Source organism: Xenopus tropicalis, chromosome 7 (genome assembly GCF_000004195.4).
Source record: "Xenopus tropicalis strain Nigerian chromosome 7, UCB_Xtro_10.0, whole genome shotgun sequence".
Classification (NCBI taxonomy): Eukaryota; Metazoa; Chordata; class Amphibia; order Anura; family Pipidae; genus Xenopus; species Xenopus tropicalis.
Genome location: NC_030683.2, coordinates 21,303,415 through 21,318,713, shown reverse-complemented (window position 1 = coordinate 21,318,713; position 15,299 = coordinate 21,303,415). Strand labels below are relative to the sequence as shown.

The window sequence follows — 15,299 nt, the reverse complement described above, 5'->3', positions numbered from 1 at the left end:
GGTGATAATACAGCAGAGCCTCAGCACCGGGAACAAGCAGGGAGATATACTCTTCTGTGTAACCTAATGTACAATTGGTCAGCGCTTGCAGTGTATTTTTTTTTAGACATGATAGTAGTAGTTTTACACTGCTAATATCAAGAATAGGTAACCTAAGTGCCCCCTGTTCTTCAAGCCGGCAGAAACACAAACGTGTTTAGAATGAACCAGGAACTGCTTCAGTCGGTTGCTCAGTGTGACTGGAGATATAGAGCTGAGCGATCAAGAGACTTCCTGTCAGAATGAGCGTTTGGCTGTTCTACCCTGGGCAAAGAGCAGGGAGGTGCTCAGGTTACACATATGTGATATTAGCAGTATAAAACTGGTAAAAAAAAATTGTAAATTGCAGAAGTGCTCAATAGGGCAAGCACCGATTTTACCTCGTTATATAACAACGTATATGTCCCCTTTAAATAGTAGAACAGCTGTTGATTTGCAGTAAAATTGTGGTTACTGTGGAGCTGATTGTGGTTACAGTGTTGCCTCATGGATATTGGTATTAAAGGGGAATTTAACAATCAAACCTATGTTAGCTACAGAACTGAAGCTTGTGGATTGTATCGAGATTTGGGTTCTGTCCAGAAGAGGGCGCTCCTTCTCCATCACTGTCCCCAGTGGCTATAGCACCATGAATGTGATAGGACAGGGATGTTCTGATCAGGAAATACATGGTGCATAGGCTACAGATTCCATAACAAGGGGGCATACACTGGCTTATACTTACAGTACCCATCAGATAACAGTACGTTATATACTTCTCTCCCTGAATGACTACAAATTGTGCCTGATGTGAAGCCGCCTCAGGTTCCAATGGCTACTCTAGCGCTTTCCATTACTGCTACACCAACTGGCTTATTTACCAGGGGATCGGCTGATCTGAGCATGTGCAGAGTCACTGACTAACGTATGTGGGAAGGACTAAACCAAAATGGGAATGTAATGGAAAGGCAGCGTATTTGGGCATAAAAAGGAGCTGAACAAGGCCTCCTAGCTAGGGTAAACTGGTCCATTTTCAAGTTCTGATACTTTGTGTAAACAATATTGTTTCCCCCATTAACCAGCCACTGACATGAATAGGGTGCTGTAAGGTTAAAGAGCCACTGCGCCTTTATTTGTCTAACTGGGAATGTATAACCACAACGCCAGTCGTCACAACCTAATCATTGCTCATACCAACCATTCCTGCCTTGTTGACACCAACATAACTGCCAGGAAAATACGTCTATAAAGCTGCCGTGCAAAATAGTAAAAAAAGGTCAAAAGCAAAATATGATTTTCAAAACACAAACCTTTATTTTTCACAGAATCACTTGTATTAACATTCATGGCAGGGCTATGATATATACAGAGTTTGGATGAGGGGGGTGGGCGTGCCTGGTTTGCATGGTCACTGAATACTACACTCCAGTGAGTGACTATGGCACCACCAATGACCAGAAAGCAGATGAGTGGAACCCGCGTTACTATAAATCAGCATCCTACAAAAGGGAAACAGTACAAACATATTACAGTGAATAAATTCCCAAATACAAGGGTTGTGATTAATGACCCTCAAGGGGGGCAATTACCCATCTAAATGTCACATTGCTCTTCTGAGCACTTTTGTCATTTACATTCTTTTCCATGATATCATTAATATGTAACAGTAGCGCCCCATGCTGTTCCGGCACAACAGAGCTTACGTTATTCACTATATATATGCTTTAGTTTCACCCGGATACTTTATCATTAAGCAGTGAGCAAATAAACGCCAGGAGACGCTTCCTGCATCAGTCATTTACACTTTTGCCTTCTTTTCAAAACAGCAGAGGGCGCTGCTCTTCCACATATATGATATTAGTGTACACAGATAAAACAAAAAGCTGCAAAAGTGCAATTTTCCTTGATACTGGATATTATATATATCCCTTTAGAAAATGCCTTTGGCTTATGAATGAAGCTCATCAATATGAATCTCCATGTACATACACCCATCACTGGCTACAGAAAACTTCACATTAATTTTCCTACAGAGCTTTAATCTTTAAACAGGGACGCCCGACCCCCTGCTAAAGGATGCTGGGAGTTGCGGCTATAAGCACACCCCGCTGAACCCTGGCAGTTGTAGGTCCGTTCCAGCTCATCCTATTGAAGATCCCCCCCACCCTTTTTAAGGTGCTTGAGCATTCTGGGACATTTTAAAAACATTAAATAGGTTTAAATTTTTAAAACTGGGGTTAAGATAATAGATATTTTGGTAAAATTACAACTTTGCTATAATATATATATATATATTTATTTTAAAATCATTTCCTTTAGTTGCAGATCTCTGTCTCATTGACTGCCCTATAGTCATTACAGGGGAAATATCCTTTTGCTTCTTGCTACAAATTGTCCAGGGGTTTCGGAAGCAGATGGTTCTGATGTGCAGGCCGGCCCAAAAGTCACGGGACAAGTGGGTTCAGGCCAAGCTTCGCTTAGTACCTGTGGGCCGCGGGCGAGTTTGGGCTACCTTACTCTGCCCTACTTTATAGGCACACCCTCTGCCCCGCCCCTTTCATGAAGTCAGAGATGGGGTGGGTCTATAAATATAGGTGCCTTGCCAGGTTGGGTGCAGGGCGACATTTTGGCGACCAGCACATCATTTGTAAGCGACAACTTCACAGTGTGGGAGACTTACAAGGGCACAAAGAGTACTTAATGGATGTTCACATTACTCCGCCCCCTGTGTAATGTCTTCCCCATATAGATATAGAGCCCCGGGGGCCCACGGTATCTATTGAGGGATTCTTTTCAAGTTTTTAAAGTGGTCGCCTCACTCCTTTTTACTCTTTCTAACTATGCAGAGTATCTACGTGCCCATACTTTCGCCAGTCCGGTACAATATCCAACAGAGGGATACGGTAGGAGGAGCCACTCACTTGGTCACATTGTCCAACAGCCCAAACAATAAGCACAAGTGACGCGGTTATTCCCAGAAATCAGGTACTTCTACACAGTTATTCCCAGCAATCTGGATAACAGAGAACCAATCAAAACATCCAACTAAAACTGAGATACTATTCTGAAACTGCATTGCACGCTGCTGTATACACTTGTTTTACTTGTTTAAATTCTATTTTTAATTCAAGGTCGGTAGCTACGTGAATAAAAAGGGCATATTTTTGGGTTATTGGCCACAATCTCAACTACCATATATGAATAGGGTCATTATTTGTGCACATAGCTCCAGAATTCATCTCAATCACAGTACAACGTATATATTTATATATAATTTCATTTCCTTAGACCTGAATCCTCCCATCTGGAGACATTAGAAGTTCCCATATTAGGACTGGTGCATACGGGCCATTCCCTCCCTAGCGCAGGAGGCGCAAGAACACATCTGTAGTTAAAAGAACCTTGTACTATTGCATGAAGCAGTTACGTTTCACAGTAGACGGATAGTTACGTTAAACATGCCCGTTAATTTCGTAATGAAAATGTCACCTCAGTTTTTGGGGCTGACGGCCCCCTAAGCTCAACAAGCAACATTCATTTACAGAGCAAAAAAAAGGCTAAAACGAATAGTGAGTTCAGGAGTCACGCTCTTGGGTGTTCACCGTTATCTCATGCTGAGAGTTTCTCCTTTAGAAAGTGCCGGTGGAAGTGGTCAGGCGTCTTCCGATGTAGACTCTTTTAAAAAAAGAAAGAACAGAAGATAAATTTGCTGCACAAAGTTGCTGGTATTGTCTAAACACAGTTGGGTAAAGAAGGAAAGGTTCTATTAACAGGCGCTGTCCCCTAAGCCAAGGGTCTGAGACTGAATCTAAAACACAGTTGGGTCAAGAAGGAAAGGTTCTACCAACAGGCGCTGTCCCCAAGGCCAAGAGTCTGAGACTGAATCTGAAACACAGTTGGGTCAAGAAGGAAAGGTTCTACAAACAGGCGCTGTCCCCAAGGCCAAGAGTCTGAGACTGAATCTGAAACACAGTTGGGTCAAGAAGGAAAGGTTCTACCAACAGGCGCTGTCCCCAAGGCCAAGAGTCTGAGACTGAATCTGAAACACAGTTGGGTCAAGAAGGAAAGGTTCTACAAACAGGCGCTGTCCCCAAGGCCAAGAGTCTGAGACTGAATCTGAAACACAGTTGGGTCAAGAAGGAAAGGTTCTACCAACAGGCGCTGTCCCCAAGGCCAAGAGTCTGAGACTGAATCTGAAACACAGTTGGGTCAAGAAGGAAAGGTTCTACCAACAGGCGCTGTCCCCAAGGCCAAGGGTCTGAGACTGAATCTGAAACACAGTTGGGTCAAGAAGGAAATGCGTAAACCAACTTGTCAAACAGAAAAGAGCTTCACCTGCAGATCAAACAACATAATAGAGCTCCATGTGAAGACCAACTGGCCAAACAGAACACTGCAGATCAACAGGGCAAAAAACAGAGCTCCACCTGCAGATCATCAAGTCAAACATAACAGAGCTCTACCTGAAGATCAACAAGTCAAACAACCCAATACAGGTCCATGTGAAGCCTAACTGGCCAAACAGAACCTTGCTCCACCTTCAGATCAAGATAGCTATACTTAAAAAAAGGCAAAATCTCCAAAGCACTTGAAGCTCTATTCTTTTACCTTTTGATCTGCAGGTGGAGCTCTGTTCTGTTTGACCTGTTGGTCTGCATATGTGAAGAGCAACAAGTATAACAGAACAGAGCTCCACATGCTTTGGAAATTCTGCCTTTCTTAGGTCCAGCTGCCACTGAATAAGAAGCAATCCCAGTAAATATTGTGCTTACTACTACTTCAACTACTTTATATATCTTTTTATTTCCAATTTTTCACTCAATCCAGATGCAGTTTGGGTGTATTGAATGGGCAGATTATGGAGGCCACTGATAGGGGTCAGAGCAGAATGATTGTACAGCAGCGCAGGAAGCTGTGTATCCATATTATTCACTGCTCTGGCCAAGGTACAGGTTATGTAGACACAATGTACTGAGTTCCCTCGGCAGTTAATCAACATGCCATTCTCACCCTGTCCTTCACTATTACGGTTCATACAAGGACAGGGCACTTCATTAAAAAAAACCTTGCATCTTATTTCCAAAACTGCTAGCCGTATATTTCACAAGAGATGTTAATGAAACAGCTAAGTAATATGCTTTGCATTTAAACAAAAACAGGCCAGGGTTCTACTGCTCCATCCTCAAGCAGAGCAGGAAGTCAGCCTCTCTGGAATCTTCCAATACCTCTCTGGTTGTCCAGAGGTTAATAGTAAGGCTGCAGAATCCCCTTAATCACTTAGATTTCCTTCTCCTCCTTGGCCCCCTCCCTCAGGAATTTACTTGGCTGTTGGCTACTGGGCATGCTCAGTTCTTCTCAGCTCTACTAAACACACCCTCCAGTCAAGCAGCCAATGAAGACACAGTATTGCTGGTTCCCCCAGAAACTCTGCTCTAAAGCTGGCCATACACGCACCGATAATATTGTACGAAACCTCGTTTCATACGATATTCGGTGCATGTATGGCAAGTCGGCAAGTCGGCCGGTATCGCAGGAAGCTGCTGATATCGGTCGACTCGCCGATCGGCCAGGTTAAAAGATTTTGATCGGGCGCCATAGAAGGCGCCTGAGCAAAATCTGCCTTCAGGGCTGAATCAGCAGAAGGAGGTAGAAATCCTATTGTTTCTACCTACTTATCTGCCGTTTCAGCCCTGAACGGTTTGTGGCGGATTGTATGATCGCAAATCGCCACGTGTGTGGCCACCTTAACTGTCTGCTCCTATTTTTTATTTCTAACCTCCTCTTCAGCTCAGCTTAACCATTACAGTACTTAATAAAAGCAACATTTTTTTTATCAAAGTTTTGCCCGTGTAAGCCTGCATTCTTGATTGCATGAACTTTTAAGTGCACATGTGCTGTTTGCAGATGTAAATGTCAGTGTGAGAGGGATTTGTTTTAGGAAAATGTGATGGTGCTGGCAAATGGAGGGGAAATATGCAGTACAAATTATGCCATTTGGGTGGGGGAGATGTGCCCCTTATATACACTGTAGGAAAAAGTTTGCGTTAAGGAAAAAGTTTCCTGATATGACGCTTTACTGATACTCACAGAGGCACTGATGGGTAAAGAAACGCCTGAATAATTCTGGCACATTTAGCCGACTGCTTCCTCCTGCGTAAGTATCCTGTATATATACACAGTTCCACAAGAGGTTCTTGGCAACAAACCCTTCCCCTTCTCTTCCTTGGCTACACATCCACAGGATAAGGTACTTCTGTGCTAAAGGGGCAGAGCTAAAGGGGCAGAGTTTAACAGTCTTTTCTCTAAACACAAGTGGCCACGGTTACATAGGCTTACGTCTTAGGTACAACGCTTGGGATAAACCATTCATTCCTGGCAAGGGGGAGCATTCCTGATGTGCCAGCCCTCAAGCATATGTAGGTATTTTATAAAACCCATTGACAGGGTCGGACACTGATCCACTGGGGTTTGGAGAAAAATGGGCCCAGCCCTACAAGCTTAGGGCTTGCCACCAGTCTGGTGTTGGGCATAGGAGAATGGGGCAGTAATGATGCAGAGCCCTAAAGGCCCAGTTCTCCAATAGGTCACATGTTTCCCAGTCCAACACTGACCATAGAACTGCCTGCAAACAGAGAACTTAAATAAGCAATAAAAAAACATGGATTTAAATCCAAGTGACATATAGCCTTATATTTGTCACTCTCTGACATCACAGAGTAACAATTACAGGGATATAGTTCTTCATTCAATGTACACTTAAAATTTTTTACTAGTAATAATAAAGAAGCAGAAGCTAAAACATGGCCAACAGGCACCCTATGGGAAGCTTTGTATCATTAACATCCTGCGCACTCACCCCAGTCCAATAGCGAGCAAGTGAGAGAGCAGCAGGGACGGGAGGAAAACTTTTAAAAATTCGGCGGAGAAAATTCCCCCTTTCTTCATGACACTGGTGTTCCTCATGCTGAGAGCGGAGCTGCGCTTTGGGTGCTTGAAAAGAAACTCCCTGAAAAACACACAAAAAGGGGTTTTAAACTGATGTCTCCCCTCGGCACCGTGTCACCCACACATGGCTCTGCTCCTACTTTGGTGGGATGTTTTCAGGCCGGCTAGACCAGTCCCATATCCAGTCTGAATTCTTCTTTAGTAGGTTTTCCAGCTCTTTCCTCCGCTCAATGTAATCTTCTTCTGACTGCAAACAGGCAAAAGAGCATTCAGCCACCAATCAGAAATGAGCTTTCATTATTCTACATGCACTATTGGGTCTATAAGGGGCTGTTTGGGCCTTTGTGTACTAGAAATGCCAGGGCCTATTTTGAATTTCAGTCCAACCCTATGAAATCATCAGATTCCATAAATATGTTAGAGATACATTAGAAGTGTGCAGAAGGAACCAAGCCTCTATTATACCGCTCTGTGTGTTTTATAGAGAGAAAGCCATGAAGGCTTGGGCTTGGAAGAACTGATAATGGAACTCTGCTAGCACAGGTGTTGGAGAAAGCAAAATGGCACAGAAATGACAGCTTGCATGGCGGCGAGACCCCCTACCTGAGAGCTGCTCTTCTCCTTGCTCCCTGAAGTATCACTTTCACTGCATCTCTGGATACTTGGGGTCTGAGAGCGAGGTGGGCTTCACATGTAAACCAACAACAACAAAGGGATTAGTACAACATTTGGCACCAATCAACCCAACAGCGGTTTATGCCAGAGGCAACACAAGTCCGATAAATAAATATTTATCTTCAAACCAAAGTCATTAATCTGGCCATTGGTTTGCAATCAGTGCCGCCCAGAGATTCCCATTTGCACACTGTGTCCCTGATCTTCCAAGAGATCCGGAGATGTCCCCTTCCTGTGAGGGCAGAGAGAGACAGAACGTAACAGAGCTGTTGCCATTAATAGATACCTGTCACAGTGTGAGCTCTCCCTGGAGCTGCTTCGGCCCGATTCGTGCTGGGCGTCCAGGAGAATTTTTTCCATGTCGCCATTGTGAATAGATATAGAGGCCGGCCCTTGGTCCTGGCCCATCAGCTGCGTCGTTGGGAAATTTCCATTGTTACTGAAGTGCAGTTCTACCCAGGAACCTGCTGGCCACAAACCAAGGTAAGAACACGGTCAGTTTTTAGAAGGGCAGTTTTTTTTCCATTCACTGACAGAGACTTTATTATGTTTAAAGGAGAAATAAAACCTGTGTTTTACATTGCAGAACTGTTAGGAGTAAGTAGTCACAGTCACGCAAATACCATAAAATACACTTCCCCTGCACAGCAGCGCCAGCCGTCCCAACCAACCAGGTATAGCCAATGGCATATTTGGGGGTCCACAGTGGTATGGTCCAGGAGGAGGTGAAAATGGTTCTACAGGGGGGTTGAATGTATTTCACAGGCTCTTTAATAAAGGAACTTGTGATTTGTGATATTGTGAAACTGTCACTACTTACTGCCAGCAGTTCTGTCTTGATTTATAGCAAGGATCTGTGTGTGTGTGTATATATAATATATATAAAAATTATATGGCAAGTTGGAATAAAGACTGAATTATGGAGAGTCCTGGGAGTGTGCTATGTGCTTATATTTATATATATATTTATACAATAATATATACCATGGTGACCAGTTTGGCAGTGCCTGTCACTGATTCTAACACCATAAATGAGGACAGCACGGTTCAAAGCACCCCTTGTGCCCTTAAACTTAATGCCCACACAGGGGCAAAAAGGCAAGTTCTTCACAGTACAGTTCTGAGGAAAAAGGATTCCAGAAGGGATTCAATCTATTACACAGGCTCTAGTTCCCCTTTAAAAGGAAACTGTACTTTGTGGCATTGTGCAACTCTCGCTACTTATTTCCAGCAATTCCATCTTGCTTTATGGCAGGGATCTGTATATATAATGTAACACAGACACAGTGCTGTCTAACTTATTACATGTAGTGGGCGGAGAAGTTCTCATATAACATGTTCGAGGGCCAGATTAAATTAAAATGATGATGTCAGTGAAGTCTATGGAGACTTTAAGCAAACTAGGGGCCATAAAATTCTATGGAAGGCCACACCCGGCCAGCGAGCCTCTGGTTGGACAGCCCTGATATAGACCATGGTGACCAGTCTGGCATTGCCAAAACAGCAATGAATGTCACTGATTCCAACACCACTGAATGGGGACCCTTAAACTTAAAATATGGGCAGGGATGCAAGATCTCAAACCTTTTGCGAGTAGCCGGTTTAGCTTTTCGCCAAAAAAATGGCAGAATCTCACCAAATGCATTGGAGTCAATGGGCATTTTTTTTCCTCAGTACAGTACAAGACAAAATGCATGGAGAAATTCTAATAATAATAGATTTTAATTATGCATTTGTCTTTTTTCCCTGCTTTTTTATTTCTGTTGAAACAAACAGCATGGAGAAATTATAGTGCAGATATTTGCCACTGGCGAAAACGCGTATTTTACAGTGAAACTGTACTAGGCAAAAAAGTTCACGCATTCCTACCAACTTGGAACGCCCAAATGCCCTGATCTAAGGTACTGGCCCAAAAGCTGCACTCAAATAAGTATTCTAATAATTACCCACACAGTAACGACACAATATGTCACGCCTAATGGTAAGTCTCGAATGAATATCCACGCGGAGCACTTTGTTCCACCTTTATTGTCATTGCCGACCAACTGACTCGCAGTCATATGACTTTTGTTTTCAGCTCTCACTGCGGCACAAGTACTAAAGTTCAGTTAAAAATAGAAATCCGATATGACCGGCTATTAGGTAATGAGGCCGGAACAAAGTGCCCTGCACCAATAGTGTGAGCGGAGCGTCACTGGCACTGGGCTTGTTGTTGGTGCAAAGATAACAGGGCGCAGGAATGAGGAATGGGAAGTGTTACACAAGCACAGCTTTACTAACAAACCCATTGCCCAATCAGCAAACATCCGCTAATTGCCTACAACTTGGCACGCTACAGCCAAACAATATTCAGAGAAAGTCACATTTAAAGGTACAGGGTAGTGATAAGCTAAATTTTTCGGCAGGCATGGATTTGCTGAGAAATTCTGCATTTTGCATTGCCAATTTTTTGGCGAAATGGGTGCAAAAATTCACTGTGGAAAAAAGTTGTGGTTGCATCAAATACATAGGGGTTGTGTGCCCAGTAGGAAAAAAATCGCCTGGGATCATGGTGACCCATCTCTCTCCTCTCATGTAGGTAATAATGACATTTTAAAGAGAAAAAATTGATACTTGGAACCCTGTTCAATAATAATAGCATTTTGGCTGTCTCCACGTTTCCCCATTAAAGGAGAACTAAAGATTAAAGGGGTAGGTTAGTAACACTACACATCATGGGGGTTACCACCCCCCTCTGGGCAGTGTGCAAAAAAAGAAACAGGAGCAATGCACCCACTTTTTTTAAAAAATAAATGGCACACTATACTGTATATATAGAATATAAATGGCACACTATACTGTATATATAGAATATAAATGGCACACTATACTGTATATATAGAGTATAAATGGCACACTATACTGTATATATAGAATATAAATGGCACACTATACTGTATATATAGAATATAAATGGCACACTATACTGTATATATAGAATATAAATGGCACACTATACTGTATATATAGAATATAAATGGCACACTATACTGTATATATAGAATATAAATGGCACACTATACTGTATATATAGAATATAAACGGCACAATATACAGTATATATAGAATATAAATTGCACACTATACTGTATATATAGAATATAAATGGCACACTATACTGTATATATAGAATATAAACGGCACAATATACTGTATATATTGAATATAAATGGCACAACATAAGGCTAATTAGTAATGAATTCAGATTCACGGAAACCAATGCATTTTGCACCAAAATGTAACCATCAGCCCTGTAGCATCAGCTTCAGTGACAGATAAACATCAATTTATGTTTGAGGCTTCAGTATAGAAAACAGGGCTGTCCAACCCCAGCATCACAGTTGTACAACTCCCATCACCCCCGGGCAGCTGCAGGATGGGCAGCGCAGTGCTATTGCTACAATCTTGCCCTACTTCAGCCATCTTTCTATCCTGAATATCTTGGCACACAATAGTTGGACACAGGCCTGGACTGGGATTCAAAATAGTCCCTGGCATTTCAAGTACACAGAGGCCCAAACAGCCCCAATAAATAGTGACTGCCTTTGGCAGGGGTCCCCAACCTTTCTTACTCGTGAGCCACAGTCAAATATAAAAAGACTCGGAGAGCAACACAAGCACCATAAAAGTTCATGGAGGAGCCGAATAAGGGCTGTGATTGGCTATTAGGCAGCCTCTATGCACACTATCAGCTTACAGGGGCTTTATTTGGTAGGAAATCTTGTTTTTATTCAACCAAAACTTGCCCCCAAGTCAGGAATTAAATAATAACTCCCTGGTTTGGGGGCACTGAGAGAAACATCCAAGGGGTTGGGGAGCAACATGTTGCCCCCGAGCCACTGGTTGGGGATCACTGGTCTATGGCATCTTACAGCAGCCCCTCTGGCATTTGCCAGAACCCACAGGTTGCCAGTCTGGGCCTGGTTGGATGATCTGTCTAATGCTCTGAGAATATCAAGATATGGATAAATAAGTCAACTGCGCACAGTACTGTATAAAAACATGGCAATACAGACATACTGAGTTGTGAGTTCATACAGGGAGCGAGGATTCCCGCCCCCGCCCAGATCAGAATGAGGGCAGCTGGCAGATAGCTGGGCAGGGACGTGCAGTTCATGAGTCGGGTACAGACTAATCTCTTGATGTCAGGGATCTGCTGACTCGGAAGAACAAACACATGGACAGACTGCATTACTGGGACTCTAAACAAAGCCTGATACTCCCTGCACCCTGGCAACGGGCAACTCAGACAGCTGGCAGGGTCAGTGCAGGACAGCGGGCAACACCAGGCTTGACATAAACCTATAAGGTCAAAAATGGTGAAGCACATAACCAAAATCTGTATCCCTGCCTTCAACTCAGCCCATATAATAACAGGGATAGCCAACAGTAAGACACACAGAGCTACTAGTAGCAGCTACTTGTCGTGGCTACTAAAATAGACAGTGCTGATCATTTACTGATAATTGTCTCTGTGTGTGTTTTAGCAGAGGGAATTCTCAGTATTGTCTATGGCAGATGATTTTCTGGAGATTAGTAGCTGTGACAAGTAGCTGCTACTAGTACTTCACCCATCAGCATCAGGGCAGCCATCCCTGCCAAGCAGCAACATTAATCCTGATAAGGAACCGGTAGCTCTCTAGCTGTCACTCAGCTCCAACTCCCAGAAGCTTCGGGCCGCCAGGGAGTCCTACATGCTTATTAATGGCTGAGAGGCGTGCTGCTGCCTGCACTGGTTTCTCCATATGGCAGCAGCAGAGGTAACCCTATCAGTACTGAATGAACATACTGCACCCCTGCCTGTGTCTATTCAGCCATTCCAGTTATTGCCGAACTGTTACACAGTGCATGCTGGGAGCTGTAGTACTGTAACAGCTGGGGACACAGATTTGAGCGGATTGGTGCCGAGTTCTTACCCTGCAAATGTTCGTCCTGCAGGTTCGGCCCCTCATTCTCGGACATGGTGGTGGTTCCCCCTTGCGTTGGCTCAGAAGCTTCTCCGGGTTCAGCTCTGCCCGCACCGCTCTCCCCGCAGCTCCCTCTCTCCCGCTGGCCTTGTTATTGTTATGCTTCTACCTCACACTGCTCAGTCACGTTGCCCGCGTAGCCGCCATATGATTGGCCAGGAGGAGGCCCACCTTCCCTGGCAGCAACAAGTCCCCGCCCACTACGCCAGTCCCCGGAGTGAAGCCAGCTCAGCGCTTTCCCCCAGCGAGTAAACATGATGTCATCCTAATGCTGATAGGCTGTTGCTAGAACGCCTGCCATTGGCCGCCTGTGTTTTTATGTGGGTCTGTCAGCGTGTTGTAGATTGTAAAGTGCAACTTGTGGGTTTTTTTACTCAAGGAAAGACAACGTTATTCTTAGCAACTTCCCAGTATTACATTACATTACATTAACATTTATTTATAAAGCGCCAACATATCCCACAGCGCTGTACAATAAGTGGGTTACATACATTGGACATACAGAGTAACATATAAAGCAATCAGTAACCGATACAAGAGGTGAAGAGGGCCCTGCCCAAAAGAGCTTACAATCTACAAGTGTACGTTCATTAATAAAACTCCAGTGGTTTTAAAGCTATTTATAAATATAATTGCTACTGAAATCATTGTCTAAATGCCGCTATTTTCTGCGCTGCTGGTTCTGACTCATGAAGGAGATAACTTCTGCTACCAAAGAATGGAGGGGAATAAACTGCAATTACATTTACATGTTACTTTAAAAACACTGACACAAATAATTATATGTCATTCATCCAGGTCATGATACACAGTATCTAATAGAATTAAGTCTAAAGCAATTGGACTTTCTGAGTTTTTCATAATTGGAAAAAAAAAACTGTTTCAAAGTTAAGTTACCCTTTATATTTCAGTGCTGATAGGTTGGTATGTTGATGTTTTTTCAGGTCTACATAGTCACATGACAGCAGTTTGCACAGGGCTGGGGGGGGGCAGGTTTTGTTGACTATTCCCAGTGGGTGAGTCAGAGGGGAGGATTGTTATCCCTGTTATTTACTTGCTGTGGAAAATCCTCTGTTTGGGTACATGAATGCCTCCCCCTGGCACCGCTGCCCATGAGTCCAGCTATTCCCAAACTGGGCAGTGACTTGGTACAATGCTGCTATTTAGTTGGCAAGCTGCTATATTGATTGTAAGCTCTTGTGAACCCTATTTTTCCCACAATTCCAGCAACATTGAGGCCACAGTGGATTGTATTTTGCTGCAAATTGCTTCTAGTGTTTTCAGTGTGGGGGCTATGGCACTTGCAATTCACTGGGCACATCTGGTGATCTTTTGACACAACCCTCTGCGGGACCCCTGCAGCTACCGACACCTGGACCCCACGTAGCTCCAGGGTTCTCCGGCATCAATAGGTGCTGTTGTGCGCAATTCCTTGGGAGAGGCACAATGGATACAAAGGAGTAATTTCCTAATGCAGCTGCAAGTGAAAGTCATTTCAACAAGGAGCGACATGCACTTAAAATTGCATGCATTCTGACACATTGGGAGCATTTCCAGCAGGAGCAAATTCCTGTCAGGCTAGGGTTGCACGGCTGGGATTTCTCTAGCCTAGCCAATAAAATACCAACCAGGGTCAGTATTACATATTTACCAGCAATGTACTATTCTGCCTGTGGTCCACCCCAGTTGTGCCCCATTCCACTTCAATCCTGCCCCCACTCATTACTTTTTCCACCCTGTAGCTCATTCCAGTTTTCCTGACAGTTTAGCAGCAATGACCCCCTCTGCATCATTATTATTATTAACATTTATTTATAAAGCACCAACATATTCAGCAGCGCTGTACAATAAGTGGGTTTCATACATTGGACATACAGAGTAACATATAAAGCAATCAATAACCAATACAAGAGGTGAAGGGAGCCCTGCCCAAAAGAGCTTACAATCTACAAGGAGAAAGGGATGAGACACAATGTGTGGGAATGGACATGACAGAGGTGTGAGAGGTGTGGCACAGGGTGTTGCTTTTAGCGGCACACTGAGGCTATTTTAAACAAGATTAGGGTAAGCTTCTCTAAATAAATGCATTTTTAGAGATCTCTTGAAGGCAGAGAGATTGGGAGAAAGTCTGACAGTTTGTGGGAGCGAATGCCAGAGAAGGGGGGCAGCCCTTGCAAAGGCTTGAATGCGAGTGTGAGAGGAGGGAATGAGAGAGGGGTTGAGGAGCAGGTCAGTAGAGGAGCGTAACAAGCGGGTTGGATGGTACCTAGAGATGAGTTCAGAGATGTAGGGGGGGCAGAGTTATGAACTGCTTTGAATGTGAGAGTCATTAGTTTGAATTTTATCCTGGATGGTAGGGGAAGCCAGTGCAGGGATTGGCAGAGTGGCATGGCAGAGGAGGAGCGGTTGGAGAGGTGTATGAGCCTGGCAGCAGTATTCATTATGGACTGGAGTGGGGACAGTCTTTGGAGGGGAAGGCCAATTAATAGGGAGTTACAGTAGTCCAGGCGAGATATTATAAGAGAGTGAATAAGAATTTTGGCAGCATCTTGGGTGATAAATGATCGTATTTTGGAAATATTTCTTAGGTGAAAGTGACATGATTTGATAAGTGATTGGATATGAGTGAAGGGCAGGGCAATCATAACCCTGCCC

At 43.8% G+C, this 15,299-nt stretch overlaps 1 protein-coding gene across 3 annotated transcripts; it reads right to left on the bottom strand.

Moving 5' to 3' along the window:
- Positions 1–1,309: 1,309 nt before the first annotated feature.
- bnip3 (BCL2/adenovirus E1B 19kDa interacting protein 3) lies at positions 1,310–12,804 on the bottom strand. 3 transcript variants are annotated; one of them, XM_012966550.3, is made up of 6 exons: positions 12,594–12,797; positions 7,925–8,105; positions 7,567–7,648; positions 7,104–7,210; positions 6,875–7,024; positions 1,310–3,693 (listed from the first exon to the last, which is right to left on the bottom strand). In XM_012966550.3, the coding sequence occupies exons 1-6, from the start codon at positions 12,637–12,639 to the stop codon at positions 3,648–3,650; spliced, it is 612 nt and encodes a 203-aa protein (XP_012822004.1). In that variant the 5' UTR covers positions 12,640–12,797; the 3' UTR covers positions 1,310–3,647.
- Positions 12,805–15,299: the final 2,495 nt, after the last annotated feature.

Excerpts from the sequence above, each read along its gene's own strand:
- bnip3 (XM_031905059.1), bottom strand. The coding sequence starts at position 12,639 with ATGTCCGAGAATGAGGGGCCGAACCTGCAGGACGAACATTTGCAGG. Across the intron at positions 7,649-7,924 it reads GAGAGCTCACACTGTGACAG|CCCACCTCGCTCTCAGACCC; the intron begins GTATCTATTAAT and ends TTACATGTGAAG. Across the intron at positions 7,211-7,566 it reads AGGAGAAGAGCAGCTCTCAG|TCAGAAGAAGATTACATTGA; the intron begins GTAGGGGGTCTC and ends GCCTGTTTGCAG.